The sequence below is a fragment of the Sturnus vulgaris genome, chromosome 2 (assembly GCF_052056855.1).
Source record: "Sturnus vulgaris isolate bStuVul1 chromosome 2, bStuVul1.hap1, whole genome shotgun sequence".
NCBI lineage: Eukaryota > Metazoa > Chordata > Aves > Passeriformes > Sturnidae > Sturnus > Sturnus vulgaris.
Genome location: NC_142244.1, coordinates 110,746,932 through 110,762,935, shown reverse-complemented (window position 1 = coordinate 110,762,935; position 16,004 = coordinate 110,746,932). Strand labels below are relative to the sequence as shown.

At 39.7% G+C, this 16,004-nt stretch overlaps 1 protein-coding gene across 1 annotated transcript; it reads left to right on the top strand.

Annotated features, from left to right (window-relative positions):
* Positions 1-8,330: 8,330 nt before the first annotated feature.
* DYNLT3 (dynein light chain Tctex-type 3) lies at positions 8,331-15,754 on the top strand. The gene is made up of 5 exons (XM_014876835.2): positions 8,331-8,387; positions 9,502-9,543; positions 11,379-11,502; positions 12,440-12,517; positions 13,547-15,754. Exons 1-5 carry the CDS (start codon positions 8,358-8,360, stop codon positions 13,621-13,623), a joined length of 351 nt encoding a protein of 116 aa, XP_014732321.1. The 5' UTR covers positions 8,331-8,357; the 3' UTR covers positions 13,624-15,754.
* Positions 15,755-16,004: the final 250 nt, after the last annotated feature.

Below are 16,004 nucleotides of genomic sequence, written 5' to 3'. Positions count from 1 at the left end.
GTATTCATTTTATTGAATGGTATACCAACTCTTTGATCCTCGAATTTGTCCTTCTATGGAATTATCCTTCTGCAAGACAAGGTGCTTGTTAACACCAGCAGCAAACATTTAGGAGAGGCTTTATTCATCAATGCTTCTGATTCTGGTCAGAAACTGAAAGGACATTTTAGTTCAAACAAATTGGTTCAACTTGTCCTTGACAAGAAACACTGCTTAGGAACAGAGAAGCTGTGTTCTGCATTTAAAACAGGGTTTGTAAAAATAACTAGGATGACAAACTTCCATCTGCATAGCAAAAAGTGCTTCCATTTATTTTATAAAATAATTCTTCACCATTTAGAAAGCTCAATGACATGGAAAAAGTCTCTAATTTGTTTTTATTTCATTTGCACTATGTTTTGCTAAATGCACTTGTTCACAGTAGTACCCTTATGAGGTGATTATTGCTAAGAGAAAAGCTGTATACTTAAAAGGAGCTCTGAGCAGCCTGGTCTAGTTGAAAGTATCTCTGTCCCCGACAGGGGGTTGGAGATGGATGCTTTTCCAAGTCCCTTCCCGACCAAAACCATTCTATAATTCTGTGATTCTATGATCTTGAAACAAGTGTTTCTTCCACATGTGACTTATAAGCAAAGCCCAAATGTGCTGCCTTGAACGCTTGTAGGGGGTGCCAGATACTCATGAAAGTGTCTCTGTCACTCCCCTCCTCAGCTGGACAGGGACAGAAAATATAATGAAAAGCTCATGGGCATGAGGACAGGGATGGATCACTCACCAATTACTGTCACAGGCAAAACAGCCTCTAATTGGGGAAATTAATTGATTTCCAACCAAATCAGAGTAATGAGAAATAAATCCAGATCTTTAAAACATCTTCCTCCCCCTGATCCTTTTTATCAAGGCTAATTGCTCTACTTCCTTCCCCCCCTGAGCAGCACAAGGCATGGAATAGGGGCTGGACCACTCTGTCTATTGGCACTGAGACTTCACATCAGCTCAGCTTCTTGTGGTGCTCACTCCACTTTAAAAATAACCTATGTTTGGGGTTTTTCACAAACCACAAGGAAAAAAATAAAATCACCAAAATGTAAGTGCATCCATGTAACATTCTTGCCAGTTTTTAATTCAACATCTAATGGTATGGCATTTTCTATCATCTCTAACAAGAAAATGTCAGGAGTGCACCCCAGTCCTGTAGTGGTTATTTTCACCTCAGTAAAGTAAATAATAGTGTCAAAGATAAGTGCCCTGGTCGTAGTAAAGAGCCACGTGTTTTATTTAACTTTCATGCAATTAAGGTCTTGCATTCCAGAAAAGCATAGCAGTGTGCCTGCTTTTAGTGCTGGTACTGAAGCATTTCTAAGTTATAAAAGACTGAGATTAAGATGTTTATATGCACAACACACTGTAACAAAATTCACAGGCTGGATGTTTTTAAACAAAACCTTTTTAAAACACTTCTTATTTTCAATTAAATATTTATACATCGTGGAATCCGTCATCTTCAAACACACATGTTGTGGGAGTATTTGCGCACAAGCTCTGAAAATTTATAGTCTTACAGCAGCATTATGATAACTGCTTGAATAACATTTAAAACAACACCATATTCCATGTGTCTTAACATATTATCTAATCTTATTTACCAGAAGCAAAAGAAGAGTTACAAATGTGAATAGGCAGTCTTGATACATTTTGATGTCTGCACAATAAGGTCACTGAAGGCAATTTTCTTTACTACACATGACTATTTACAGAAATCTTGACAAACAGAACAGTGGTCTCAGAAATCATTCAAATTTCTGAGCCTTCATAGTCCATAAATATCTTCAATAAGACTTATTTCTGGGTCTCTGACTTGGGAGGCTATCTTTGTATTTAAGTAAATTAAATAAATTGAGATTTCAATATAGAGGTCACACATTTTTCCTGAACCATCTGTGGTGAATTTTGATTTGTAGGAGGAAATAATTCAATAATTTTTTTACAAATAGATCTGGAGCATTCTTAGTTGAAATCAGCCAATTGCTGGTTTAAAAAAAAAAAAAAAAAGTGCATAAATTAATGGAATTTAATTGCTTTACAGCATTTATTTTTAAATTTTAATTACTAGAAATTCCCACTAAATTGCTTTGCACATTGCTTTGTTAATGGCTTTGGAAAAGTAAAATATATTCTATAGCTCTCAATTTACCTACTTGGGAAACAAAGTCTTTTCCACTCACACACACAATTATATATTGAATTTCTGAATCCCAAGTTACAGCTATAATTGGTCCAGAAATGTTAACACACTGTAATACTTTATCACAGATGTAAAAAGCTAGTCATATATCCAAAATACAGTGTCCCTTGCCTTGGTTAGATATATTCTCATTTCTTTATCTTGCTGGAACAAAGATGTGACTTTCATAAAGAAACACGAGCTGTAGGATGGAGAATTCCAAGTCCTGTGATATGTGGAGGCTTTTCAACCAGCATTCATCTGCTGTTCCTGTTCTGTTTTTATCACATAATGAGGAAAACGACTGAAGTGGAGCAAATGATAAACAATGCATCTTCCTCTCCTGCTCTAAGAAATTTGATAATCAAAGGCCTTCAAGTCGTACCTGCCACCCTGCTGCCTTTTTGTGCCTCTAATTGCTGAGTATCACTGAATAAAGTGATGCTGACAGCCAGCAGCTTGGAGAAAAGTGCTGCTTTCAGCTGTGATGTGCAGAGGGAGCTGTGATCTGCCAGTGTGCTGTGCTGAGGCAGCAGCTTGGCTGATGGGCCCAGCCTTGGGCAGTGCTGGATCCATTTTCAAGGAAGCTGGAGCCAGCTGTGCCTGACATGGAGCCAGCTCCTGGTGTTTTCTCACACATCCCACTCCTGCAGCCCCAAGCCCCTGCCTGCACACCACCATGGAAACTCAGTATGGGAGGTTTCTGCCATTATTTGGGACCTCTATGCCAGCACAGAAGCAAAGAGAGTGGGAATTCAGATCCCTGTGTTAAGCCATAAACCTGTTGTTCTTCTGTAGGCAAGAGTTTGCCTATTTCCTAAAAGGATCAGAGAGAACTGTTCTCACTCGGTGCCATGGTCTAGTTGAAGTGTTAGGGCGTGGGTTGGACTCAATGATCTTGAAGGTCTCTTCCAACCTAATGATTCTGTGATTCTGTAATTCTGTGATTCAAGGACCACCACTGACAGTATCAACAAGCCTAACACTCTCTATCTCTTTATTTGAGGCTAACATCTATATTTTAAAATTGGAAAGATTAACTAGTTACGTCACTAAATTTTCTTCTGTTTGGTGCTACGGTAAATAATGAAGATCTGGTTCCCAGGACAGCTCTTCTTCATATCTTTTCATTTTTCTTTATCGTCCCCAGCTTTAATTTTGGAGATGCTGAAAGTTTATATGAAAATCCTGAAAACATCTTTAAGAACAAGTAACAGCTTCTCCTGAGGGAGTTAATTGCACTACTTAATCACTGCCATGCACAGCAGCAATCAGTTCTTTTGACAATTTATTCTACATCTTGTTAGTGCCTTGTCCTACCTTCATCAAACACTTTTTTCTTCATTGCCATATTTGATTGTTGCTGGCAGGTGGCTCTAGCTCCAGTGTGTGCATGCAGTGTGAAAGGGTGCAAGTTGCTCTTATCATGGTTTGTTTTTTCCTGTCATGAGAGCCACAACAAACACCTTGCCTTAGGTGAGCAGGTGAGCATTTCCCACAAACAGCATGTAATTCAAATTTCTGCTGAAACAATTTCTGCTGAAACTCTAAAACCTGAAATGTCAGCATTTCCCATGAAATAGAAAATTAAAATGTCAATCCGTTTTTATCCCAATTGTTTGTACATATTGTACATCACAGTATATTTGTACAGTTTCCTGAACACAAGGACAAGACACTGCTCTATCCACATCCTGCTAAAGCAAGTTTCAAAGCTTAGGAAATTAAGGAGGCTGTGCTCTTCTCCCTCTCCAGCTCTGTGGTTTCTGTTTGAGTTGTCATGTTGTGTAGCAATAATGTTTATGACTTGCTGTGTTAGAACCAAGATTTTTTTTAAACAATTGTTTAGTGCTCATTCAGCTCTTCAAAGAACTTCTAGCAAGTCACTAACATTAAAACAACTCTCAGAAAAAAAACAAAACCAACACACCAAAACAAAACAAAAAAACCCCAAACAAACAAACAAACAAAAAAAGCAACCAAAAAACCCACAAAAAAACTCAACAATACTCAGAAAAGCAAATAATTAAAGCTTCTGCTGGGGTCGAGAACCCCTGATCTGGCCAGCAAAAGAGGTACCATACAGATTATCCCAAGAGTCCATCTGATTCCCCATTCCAAATCCTGTGGTAGCAAGCAGTGAGTGTGCAGGAAGAGAGCAAGAACAAGAGCAGCACACTGTGATTCTTCCTCCAGCATCCAGCCACATGTAGCTCAGGAAATAAGTCAGAAAAATTAAACAGAAGTCTACCGATTTTGTATTCCACAGTTTTAGGTGGATGTGGAGGTTTAAATGTTTGCTACAAGGTAAAGGATAAATCGAGACAGGAGGCAGATGATTTTAGCTGCTTTAGTATTCACAATTTTTCCTGGCTGTGCTCAGGCAGCGTAGGATCTGCACAGCCTGCACAGACTGCCACCTCTCCAGAGCACCAAATCCTTTTCAAATATTTGCTTTTTAATCAACAAGTAATTTCAACCTCACTGTTTGTTCTCTTTCTTGTTAAAAGCTGCCATTCTGCATTTGAAAGATGAAAGCCAACAGTTCTTTCACATTTAAGGTTGTATTTCTGAGCCACCACTTTCAGCACTTTTCACATTTCCTATCACAGTTCTCAGAACTGATTATACTGCCAACCCATTTACATTTTCCAGTTTGCAGTAGTGTAATAAAGAATTAAGCAATGTTATCAGGTATCTCCTCCTGAGAAGAAGTGTGCAGGCTGCTTATTAAAATTTCGTATTTCTCTTGTGAAATCACTAAGAGCATTAGTCATTCCCAGGGGAAAAAAAAAGTGATTTATGTTATTGAATTTAGACAAAAAATAATGAATTTATTAGGAAAGAAAGGAAAATAACCTCTCAATAGTTGTGAAAGTTGAATAAATCTGTGCCTAAATTTAGCTCAAGCATCATTTAATACTTCCTCTTCTCTAAAGGCCACCTAGATGCTTGGCAGATGTTAACAATATGTTATTGATCCAGAGGAGGTGATTTCAAAAGCAGGTCTGCTTCAGTGTTTTATTATTTTTATCCTTTGATTTTTTTTCCTTAATATTTAACATAAATCTCCCTGAGTTCTAATTAAAGGCATTATTTCTGGTCCTACAGTTCATCACACATTGGCTTATAAATCACCCTTTCCAGTAAATCACTATGCAGTCAGAGACATCTATAAAGAAGTCTGAGCAAGGATGATAAAATAAATGCAGTTCCTCCACAAATCACATTTTCTAAGCTTCCTTTTGATGCTGCCTTCAGGAAGAATTACTCTTCTGTCTGTCCCACCATCACACTGGGCCAAGAGTTACATTCAATGCCTGATAAACACCAAGCAGAACAAAACGACTGCCTTCTGTGCCCTTCATGGTATCCTTCAATTTATTTAGTTATTTATGACCTCATACTTGGGTTCCTATTTGTTGTAATTACATATTATTCTCTGCAGCACTGCTGCCTAGACAATTAGGCCCCATTTTGTAGTCGTGCATTTGATGTCCTGGTTTTTATAAAATCTCTTGTTGTTGTTTTCTCCAACCTATTCAGTATTTTTAGTTTTGATCCTGTCATTCAGCGTGCTTGCAACTTCTTTCAACATGCTGCCAATAACAAGCTTTTATAAGCATTCTTTTTATTCCATTATTCAAGTTATTGTGACTAATACTAATTAGCCCTTAGAGCAAAAACCCACCCATCTTCTTGCATTTATTCCTCCTGCTTTTATAAACCTTTATTAGGAATGATTGGTTAGTTTTTCCCCAGATTACACATTCTTATGTGGCAGAGCATAAAAAGACAAATTTACTACAAAATAACACACCTCTTCTGCATTTCCTCTTCATCTATTAAACCAGCTGTCTTACCAAAGAATAAAATCAGATTATTTGGCATATACTCTTGACACATCTGTGTTGTATGCTCGTGAGTGATGCTGAGTGTTTATTTGTAAACACTTCCTGGGTTAATGTTGTTCTGTCATTTTGTTATTTTTCTAGTGGCTCTCTGGATGTTGAGCTGAACTTGATGGACTTAGAATTTCCTTGGACCTCCTGCTGTCCTCCTATCTACAAAGGGTAGCTGGAGAGGAAGGATAAGTAATTTTTTTGCATTAGAACCTACAAACACACACACACACACACACACACACACACACACACACACATTCATCAGTGATTCAGGAGCCCTTTTTATTTTCCATATGATTCAGTGACATAATTATTGCTAATATTAAAAAAATACATATATTTCTTTGTATATTTCTAAGTGGAACAGAAAAACAGCCTAGGAATTACTTTCGTTTGATTCTATACTGCATCTAAAGATACAGATGTAAAGATGTGAGACCTCTGAAGGATAAAAAAATCCACAGGATGCAAGGATAAGTTATTTAAGCATTGTTAGCTTTGTCTACAGGATGCCAATGCATATACAACAAATGCTTCCACTAACTTTTATTTCACTAAAAACCAGCATGCAATTTCATCCCTAGCTTAGCTCACAAAAATACTGCAGAGGTCACGGAAAAAAAAGAAACGTTTATACTACAGGAGATTTTCTTTCATGTATTTTCCTATGACCACATCCCTCTGCACTTGCTAATAAAGATCTGCTTTTGCAGAGGTTTAGTCCTCACCTTCAGTTTTCTCCTTCCATGGCCATTAGCAGATACTAAACACGAAAGCTATGTTGAGAGCAGGGAAATAAAAAATGATTAGTTTTTCTTCCCTCTGTACTTTCAAGTTTTTCAAACACAATCTTTCCAATTAATGTACAAAAGACTGAACAAGAAATCCTTTTGTAAAGTAGGTGTCTGTATGTCCAAACATATTCCACTGATACTGAAACTAGAAGCCTTCTCTATCACGTTTAATCTGGTTTGGAAGTACACGAGAAATCAGGAGAAAAACCAGGAGAAATCACAGGAGAGAAACCTACACAAGATTCTTAGATCTCCCCCCCAGTAAAAATAATAGTAATCATTTAAAAACCCACACTGAAACAACAACAAACCCCCACCCTTTGAAAACTGCAGTTTGGTATGAGATGCTTGTCCTGTTTCCCAGGCAACTTCAGAGAGACAGCAAAGATAGGATGTATTTATATATATGTGTGTGTGTGTGCTGAGTGAAATAAAACTCAGGATCAGTTCTCTATAATGAAGACGAATTTAAGGTACCTGAAATTAAATTAGGCTTTTTCGTTACTTTGGTGGCAACATTATTGGTAACTAATGCTAACTTTGTGTGGGATAATTGACACAAATTCATTCCAAGCGGAAGGAGAAGGGGAACACAGGAAGGCAGAAGCCGCTCCTGGGGGAGTCTTTTGTGTCCAGCAAAGGACTTCCCAACAGCAACAACAGAACAGGGAACAATTCCCCGCTCTTCAGAGGGACTGTGTCACCCACAGGGCCCGCGCCTGTCCGGCACTGCCCAGAGCCGCAGGGGCGGCTGCCCTGAGCTCCCCTGTGCCCGGGGAGGAACCCGGGGAGGGACACTCGGTCAGAATCACAGAATCATACAATGGTTTGGGTTGGAAGGGACATAAACACCATCTTGTTCCAACCCTCCTGCCGTGCACAGGGACACCTTCCACACACCCAGGTTGTTCGGAGCCCCATCCAGCCTGGCCTTGATGGGTCATCCACAGCTTCTCTGGGCAGCCTGTGCCAGTGCCTAAACAGCCCCACAGGAAATAATTTTTTTCTAGTATCTAATGTACACTCTCAATTTGAAGTAATTCCTTCTTGCTTTGTAAATAGTTTTGCCCCATCTTTCCTTTAGCCTCCCTTCAAGCACTGGAGCGCCGCAACTGGGTCACCCCAAAGCCTTCTCTTCTCCAGGCTGAACAATCCCAATTCTCTCATCCTTTCCTCCATCCCTCTGATCAATTTGGTGGCCGCCTCTGGACTCGATCCAACACGTCCCAGTCCTTGCTGCGCTGGGGACCTTTCCAATCCTTCCCTTCCCAGCTGGGCAGGGCGAGCCTGGCCCCGCGGTGCGGGCGGCTCCGGCCCCCGGCGGGAGCCCCGCCCGGCCCTGCCCGCCCGGCCCTGCCCGCCCGGCGGAGGCGGAGCCGCGCAGGAGCCGCCGCTGCTGCCGCTGCCGGAACCGCCGCCGCCCGCGCCGGGACCATGGAGGAGTTTCACCCCCACAACGATGAGGTAGGGCCGCTGCCTCGCCTGGCGCTGTGCCCAGGGCCGTCCGACCCCGCCGCGCCGGAGGGGCCGCGGCCAGGGCCGGCGGTGCTGCCGGAGGGGCCGGGGCCGGCGGCGCTGCCGGAGGGGCCGGGGCCGGGACCGGACCGGGGCCGAGACCGGGACCGGGACCGGGACCGGGACCGGGCGGTGCTGCCCGGAGGGGCTGGGGCCGTGGAGCCGCCGGCCTGCCCGGGGCTGCGGGACGGATGTTCCGTCTGGAAAAGCACAGAGTGCTGTCCCTGGGGCTGTCAGACCGCGGCCATTTTTCCTGGGAAAAAACCCCATTTCCACGGGAAATTCCCAAGAAGTGCCGGGCCCGGTCAGCGGCGCGGGCTGCTCCTGCCAGTTGGAGCAGAGGAACCGATTCCTCCCCGGCCGCCGCTTTAGGGCTCTGGACACCAGTTTGCATCTAAAAGTCAACCCAAAACTCCAAGCAACTTCAATATTAATGCCTTGGAGGTTTCTGCTCCTGCCCGAGTGTTTGGAGTTCATGGCTGTGAGGAGGCGGGAACGTGCCTTGATGCCTTTGTGAGCCAAACCAAGCGCCCGTGAGCAGGAAGGAGTAGAAAAAAGGAGGAATTAAAATCTGCGAGCTTTTTCTGTGCTTGAGAAAGGTATTCGGGTGAGGTAATGACAGTGCAAACCAGTCTTTCTGATACCAGGTTTGCAAAACCGTGTGTTGCCCTTGGGAAGCAAGATGTAACCTGTGGGTTAGCAAGTTAGTGACTCCAGTAAAAACACAGATTAAGACCCAGAGGAAGAAATTTGTTGTTTAATTTTCCCTGAAGAATATTCCCATGACAAGCACAGACATGGTGAAATTTAATCTTTACAGAAAATGTAAACTGAACCTGTTTCAATATTTACTGCGGTCTGAGTTTTTTGGCCCCACTCAAACATCACTAGAAAAGCAATGCTAAATAACAAATGTATGGAACTGAGGGAAAAAAGTAAGATTTTAAAATTATACTTTGTGTACAATACAAATAACCAGACATGTTATTACATGTTCCTTAGAGTAAAACTATAATTTGTTTACTTTTCTGACAGAAATAATAATAATTCACTTCTGTTGCAGATGATCTTCAATGCTGATGAAGCCCACAACATAGTTAAGGAGGTAGGTTTTAGTTAACAGCTGTATTTCAAAGAAATTATTTACCATACCTTGCACAGTAGTGAAAGCATCATTTCCCTTGACCATCCCAGTTAAATATAAAATTATATAGAATTAGTATTTATATAAAGAAAGAATTTAGCTTGGATCTGCTTTAGGCTTTATCTAATTGCTGTCTTCAACTCTAAAGGGGAGAAGGTAGATGAGAGGGGAGCCAGATTTGGATTACAGTGGAAAGAGTCAAGGTGATAGTCACAAGCTGTGAGGGAAATTCGCTCCAATTAATTTTTTCCCTTTTATCCAGTTAGAAAGAAGGCAGTCAATGGAGAGGTTGCAGGGACAGCTTGTGGAGTCTCCATCCTTAGAGGTTTTTAAAACTTGACTGGACAAGGCCTTGAGCAGTGTTCTCAGACTTGGAAGTTAGCCTTGGCATGTGTGGGAGGTTGCACTCTATGAACTCCTTGTTCTAGCTTTTAAAATACATTTTTTACAGAGAAAGAACAGGATGAAAGTGAGTAGCCTGATAGTCTAAATTAAATACCTAGTAACTAGGAAGAGATTAATGAGAAGCCTATGGCTCACAGATGCTCCCAGGTTTTGCAGGGAGATAGTATTTTGAGACAGGGGTTTCTAGAGGAGCTCTGCACGTTCTTTCCCACCTGCACGTTTTGAAGCTGCTCCAGTGCACAACAGCAAGCTGTTGGATGTAAGATAAACAACAATTCAGCCCTTTATGTAACTGTCCCTGCCTTGTAAAGCCAAATACGGTGTGACACAGTCTCCAGACACTGGGAGTAAAGCCAAATGTTTTTGTCTCTGATTGGAAGTTTAATGAGGGCCAAGGAGCTCCAGCACTGGGTACGTCTCTGGAAGGACCAAAATCCCTGAGGGATCTTCTCCCTCTTCTGTCTTCTCTTGTGTTTTGTGACTGTTTGTTTCCACTGACTCCTTTGGCCAGCTTTGTACAGCATGGTCAGAATTAACTGGGCTTTTAAAAATCTGGGACACAGGTCTCTTACACAGCCTGTTAGTGGGGGATTAATGCATGGGATACATCGTACTGAATCAGAGGAGAACACAGTTTTATTTCCCTTATGTCTTCCAAGTGTGTGTTTCTTAAGCAAATTCCTCAACTTTAATAAGTATCCATCAGCACGTGCTTCTGAATTTCTAAGGAGCAGAGAATGCAATTTAAGAGTTACAGTTTGAGAGAAGGATTTTTGTTCAATCATTTTAAGTTCAAGCAAGTGTTGGCCAATCTGTAGCTGTGGGAGAGCATCCAATTTTCAAGCAGTTCAGGTGTTTCTTATGCTACAAGATATGACCCTTGAGTATCTTGCCCATTTTTTAAGCAGGGATGTGCATTTCACTGTTGTCACTCTATCTTTGAAGGTTTTGGAATCTTGCTTATATGCTCTGAAAGGTTGGCCAGCCCAAGCTGATATTATTGATTTGAGTAGTGCCATCCCCATTACAGCAGCTTCTGAAAGCCAGACTGGAGCTGGGAGTCATTAGGAACTGTGGGATGTGTCAAGGATCTTCACTGTTAAATAGATCCATTCACTTGGTATCCAAAGGCAAAGGCCTTTCCTGCAAGAAATGTTTAGTCAGAGCCTCATTTTTATACCTGTGGTATAATATATTGTGGTAAATAGGTACTAAAAATAAATTTCCAAGAAGGGTCATTTTACTTCCCATTCAGCAGCTGATACCTAATGAGTTCGAGTGATTTAAAGTGACCTAACTGCCAGAAAAAAATCTCTCAGATTATGCAAAACATTTTATAATTCTACATTTTGAATTCTGTTTACTGTAACTATTTTTTCCCTCTGTTCTAGTGCATAGAAAGTGTTTTAGGCAAGGCAGATTATAATCACAACAAAGTCAACCAATGGACTGCTGCTATAGTAGAACAGTCGCTGACCCATCTGGTGAAACTTGGGAAAACCTATAAGTACATTGGTAAGTTCAAGCAACTGTACTTGTACCACAGGCAGTCACAATAAATAATTGCTGAAAGGTTCAGGGGAATGCTATAAACAAAACAGAGCAGGTACCTGAACTCTTCTGTTACACAGATTTTTAGTAATACCTGTGGTAAAGATGAGGCAATTTTACCTGGGCTGAGCATGCGGCAAACACTTAACACAGAAGATTACATGATGCATGGTCTTTCCTGTCTGTTAAGCAACCCCAAGATAATTATATCAACCTTTTAGTATCAGGAAGTATTCAGGAAGAAATTGCTGTCTTTAATAAAGATAATCAGATTAAGCCTCCTATAAGTAGAAGCATCTGGAAGACTTCAGTCCTGTATGCAGAGTCATGGCACATTATATTTATGTGTATAACTGTGGAAGGAAAAAGGTAAATAAGAAAATTTAACTCATTTTAGTCCTTTTGTGGAGTGTTGTTGTAATAGCAAGTGTTTGCACTCTGTTCTCTTTTGAAAGTCGTGGACTCAGGTTGTCAGAGGTTTTATGACCATTGCAGGTCAGTCTAGAAGAGCTGCACATTGTGGAGTGTGGTTTCAGAGAGGAGTCAACAAGTAATTTTGGAAAATAACTCTCATCAAGTGTGACTTCTGATGTACCTGTGAGGACAGCACATTCTGAGAGGCATAAGCCACATCTAAGTAGTTTAAAAGATAAAAACCATAATCCTATTAGCCGGTGTTTTGTTGAAGCTGTTGTCTTCATGTGAGTAAAAATAATCATGAAATGAGTAACAAGTTCTTGAGGAAAATACAGGGGCCAAAGGAGTTGTCAAAAAAGGTTTTGTCTTAGCTGAATGCCACCTGCCAGCCCTTTGAGAATGTAATACAGTCTCAAGTTTGTAAATGCTGAATGATTCACCTCTTCTGCTTTAAATTGTCTGGTTTTATGACTGTATCTTGCAGTTACCTGTGCTGTGATGCAGAGGAGTGGAGCTGGTCTCCACACAGCAAGCTCATGCTTCTGGGATACCACAACTGATGGTAAGTTTCCCCATCCAAACAGAAAATTTGTAATAAGAGAAATATTACTTCTTGCTCAGTTGTAGTAGCTGTGTTGAACATTTTTGGGAGTGGCTGTGGAAGCAGTAATTTTGAGGATGAGGTGCTTGTTTAGAATTTCAGCAAAAATGTTATCAGTCAGTGCTGGCATTAAGAGCAGTTGCTTTGTAAATTATGAGAAGCAGGAATAGAAAAGTATTTAATTCTGAAACAAGAGTCAAAACATTTAATCCTCCTAGCTAAAGAGGCAGAAAACGTTGCTCACAGTAAATACACGTGGGTAGCCCTACACATATCTGCCTGCTGTGAGGGGACAGCTACTTGGGAGGAGAAAAGAACTCAGTGAAAAATAGAAATAGTTTGACTTACAGTATGTGTTTCAACTGTGTAACTGTCAGCCAGGCTTTGAATGCATTGTAATCCTTCAAAATTATTTCCAAATAAATTTTTTTCACAGGTTGAGAATATCACAGGGAAACAAAATAATTTGTTGTCTGTCACAGATTCAGAAAGGTCTTTTTAGAAGAGGGTGCCAAGGTTTTAGTGTAAAACAGAGAGACCCTCAAAAAGTCAACTGAGCTTTAAAAAATCGTAATATAAAGTTAACACAATTTATTCTTCATGTTTCTTTTGCTTGTAAGGCATTGATACAATAGAAGAGGAAGAACAATAGCAAGTAAATACATTGAAATATATTTGATCCAATCCCTTTTCTGATTTCTTGTCTGATTGTCATGCCAATTTCAGTATGGGAATTCCAAGGAATTTTTCAACTCCAGCTTTTAAAGAAGGATACTGGAATGGTGTTACAAGGCTCACATTAGGTAGCAAACAATGTATAAGTTAATGTTTTGAGGATTTTAGTTTTTTCATAGTCAGGCTGACATTCTATTATTTCCCTTAAATTACAACTTAAATATTCATACTAATCTGACATAATTTACACCTCAATAAAGTCACTGTAATAAAGACAATGGAATTCTATTTTTATTTTGTAATAATCTCTTCCAGGAACCTGCACAGTGAGATGGGAAAACCGAACCATGAACTGCATTGTCAATGTGTTTGCTGTTGCTATTATCCTGTAGCTGACTGGAAGAGAAATAGAAGCAACACCGAAGCCTTTAAAAAATAAATCATCCTAACATATAGCTAAATATTTCAATATATTATTTGTTTCTGTATGAGGAGCATACAGAAGTTCTCTACAGAGAGCATACAGTCTTAAGACAGTTCTCATAGATTAGTTATCTGAAAGCTAGCAAAAGGAATTTAATATATATATATATGGAGAGAAAATTTTAGTAATTTAAATGTTTAGAAGTATGTTTATGAGAAGTTGCCATAAAGATCAGTAGAATTTATGTCAAAGCTAATATCAAAGATATTTTATTTCACAAGAACAAAACACATCAAAGGAAATGTCAAAGGGCAAGCAAGACCTCTCAAGATTATGGTGCCTTTGAGAACAAATTTTGAACACAATTCAGAGTGGATATACTGTAAACAATACTGGTTCTCCATGCTTGATTGAACAAAGCAAACTCTTCCTTGGAATGCTGGTGCTTGTGAAATTGCATGAGCATTTAGTCAAGCATAAACATTTACATAGACACTAAATCCAGGTAAACTTTTCCCCTGGAGGCAGAGGAGGACTTGGCTGGGACAGAGGTGAAATAGACCCAGTCCTACAGAATTCTAATTTGTCTTCAAATGAAGAACATAATATTGGTTAGCAGTTCAGGGAAACATGCTGGAGATCTGACCCCAGCCCTTAATTCATCATTTATAAATCTGAAAACATTCTGAAGGTACTTAAATTTGCTTTTATTCCATGATTACAGAATTTGTGGCAAGCACTTTATTGATTCCTCATGCAGTAGCCAGGAGCTGGGGCAGTATGACTGCACCCATACTCCAAGTAGGATTAAAGTGATCAGTGGGAAGGCACACACATTTCTAGAGGCTCTTGTTAGCTTTGAAAGCATTTATCAAAGTAACATATCTGTTCTTTAGAAGAGTTCTCCTATATTCTCTTAAATCTAGAATTGGATCTTAGTCCTGTGAAATAAAACAGTTACATTTTCAGCACTAAGAATTCCCCTCGTTTAAAGATTTATGCAAGTTCTTAACTTTGCTCATCTGATGAGTACTAACTTGAAATATTCCACACGGAAGAAAAGCATTTGCACACCTGCAAGTATTTGCTGGATTGGGGCCTACATTTTTGTTGATAAATGCACAAATTATATGACATGTAAAAGAGATGTATCAATACCAAAAATGCCTAAATGATTGCTGCCACTAAGTGGCAGCTGCATTAAGTTGTTTTCTCAGATGCTGCTTAAGGATAGAATTTTTTGTTTATACTGTATGTCTTTGAAAGAGACTGGTAACAGCCTAACAGTACTGTAGGGCTGTTTTGAATTTTAAGAAATGAATATTAAAGCACTATTATGCTGTTTTGTTCAGTTTGGGTTGTTTTTCAGATAACTGACTATTAGGGTATGAAACAAGTGTCCTGTACAAAGAGCAAGCTAAAGAATATTTTACTGCTTAAATTGTGTATACGTATAACTAGTGTGACACTACAGAAGGAGCCCTTTGTATGTGTAGTTTACAGTACTGTTGAAAATATCTTGCTTTGCAGGCAAATAAAATTCTGCTTTACCGAAGTGCAAGGAAAATTAATACTGTAATACTGTATTTGCCAAAGGCAAGTGTTGTGTGAAAATGTGTATGTATGCTGTACTGACCTTCAAATGTAGATTAATAATTAAGCATTATTTGGGTTAGGATAGAAATTTCTGAATTAGGTTCCAGCATCCAAGAGCCAAATTGTGGAACTGGCAAAAATACATTACTTTCACTCATATTTGGGATTGTGCAATGTGAAAAAATATATGGGGCAGCAACTGGAAAATGGTTTGGTATGATCAGTGTGATTAAAGAAGTGGGTGAGTAAAAACAATGGTGGCTGTTGTACCCCTGTCATAGGTATTGAGGTGCAATGATAAGAAGAAATGTTCCACATAGCTACTTATAATCTCATTTGGTATTTTTGCTTTACTTGAAAACCAGGTGCACTGAGTAAGACTATCAGTTTAATGAGGCTTGGTGAAGGTCCTCCAGCAGAAGAACCCTAGAAAATACTGCTTAATTATATGACTATTTCATTTTTCTTTCTACCAAAAAAAATAAAGTTTTGCCTTAGTTGTATTTTTGCTTTGTGTTCTTGATCAATATAAAAAGTAACTGAGAAAAATATTCCTCTTACTTCCCTTCATTTGTCTATGATAGTGAGAACTTGGGAAATACATTGAAGATGCATCTTAGAGACAAGATAGAAGTCCTGTTCCAGGCTTGGCCTAATTTCTTACACCTCTGTTTCTTACACTTCTATTTCTCACACCTTTCCCTTACTGTGAATCTTGATGGCGCAAGTCAAACCTTTTTTACTGCAGAAAGA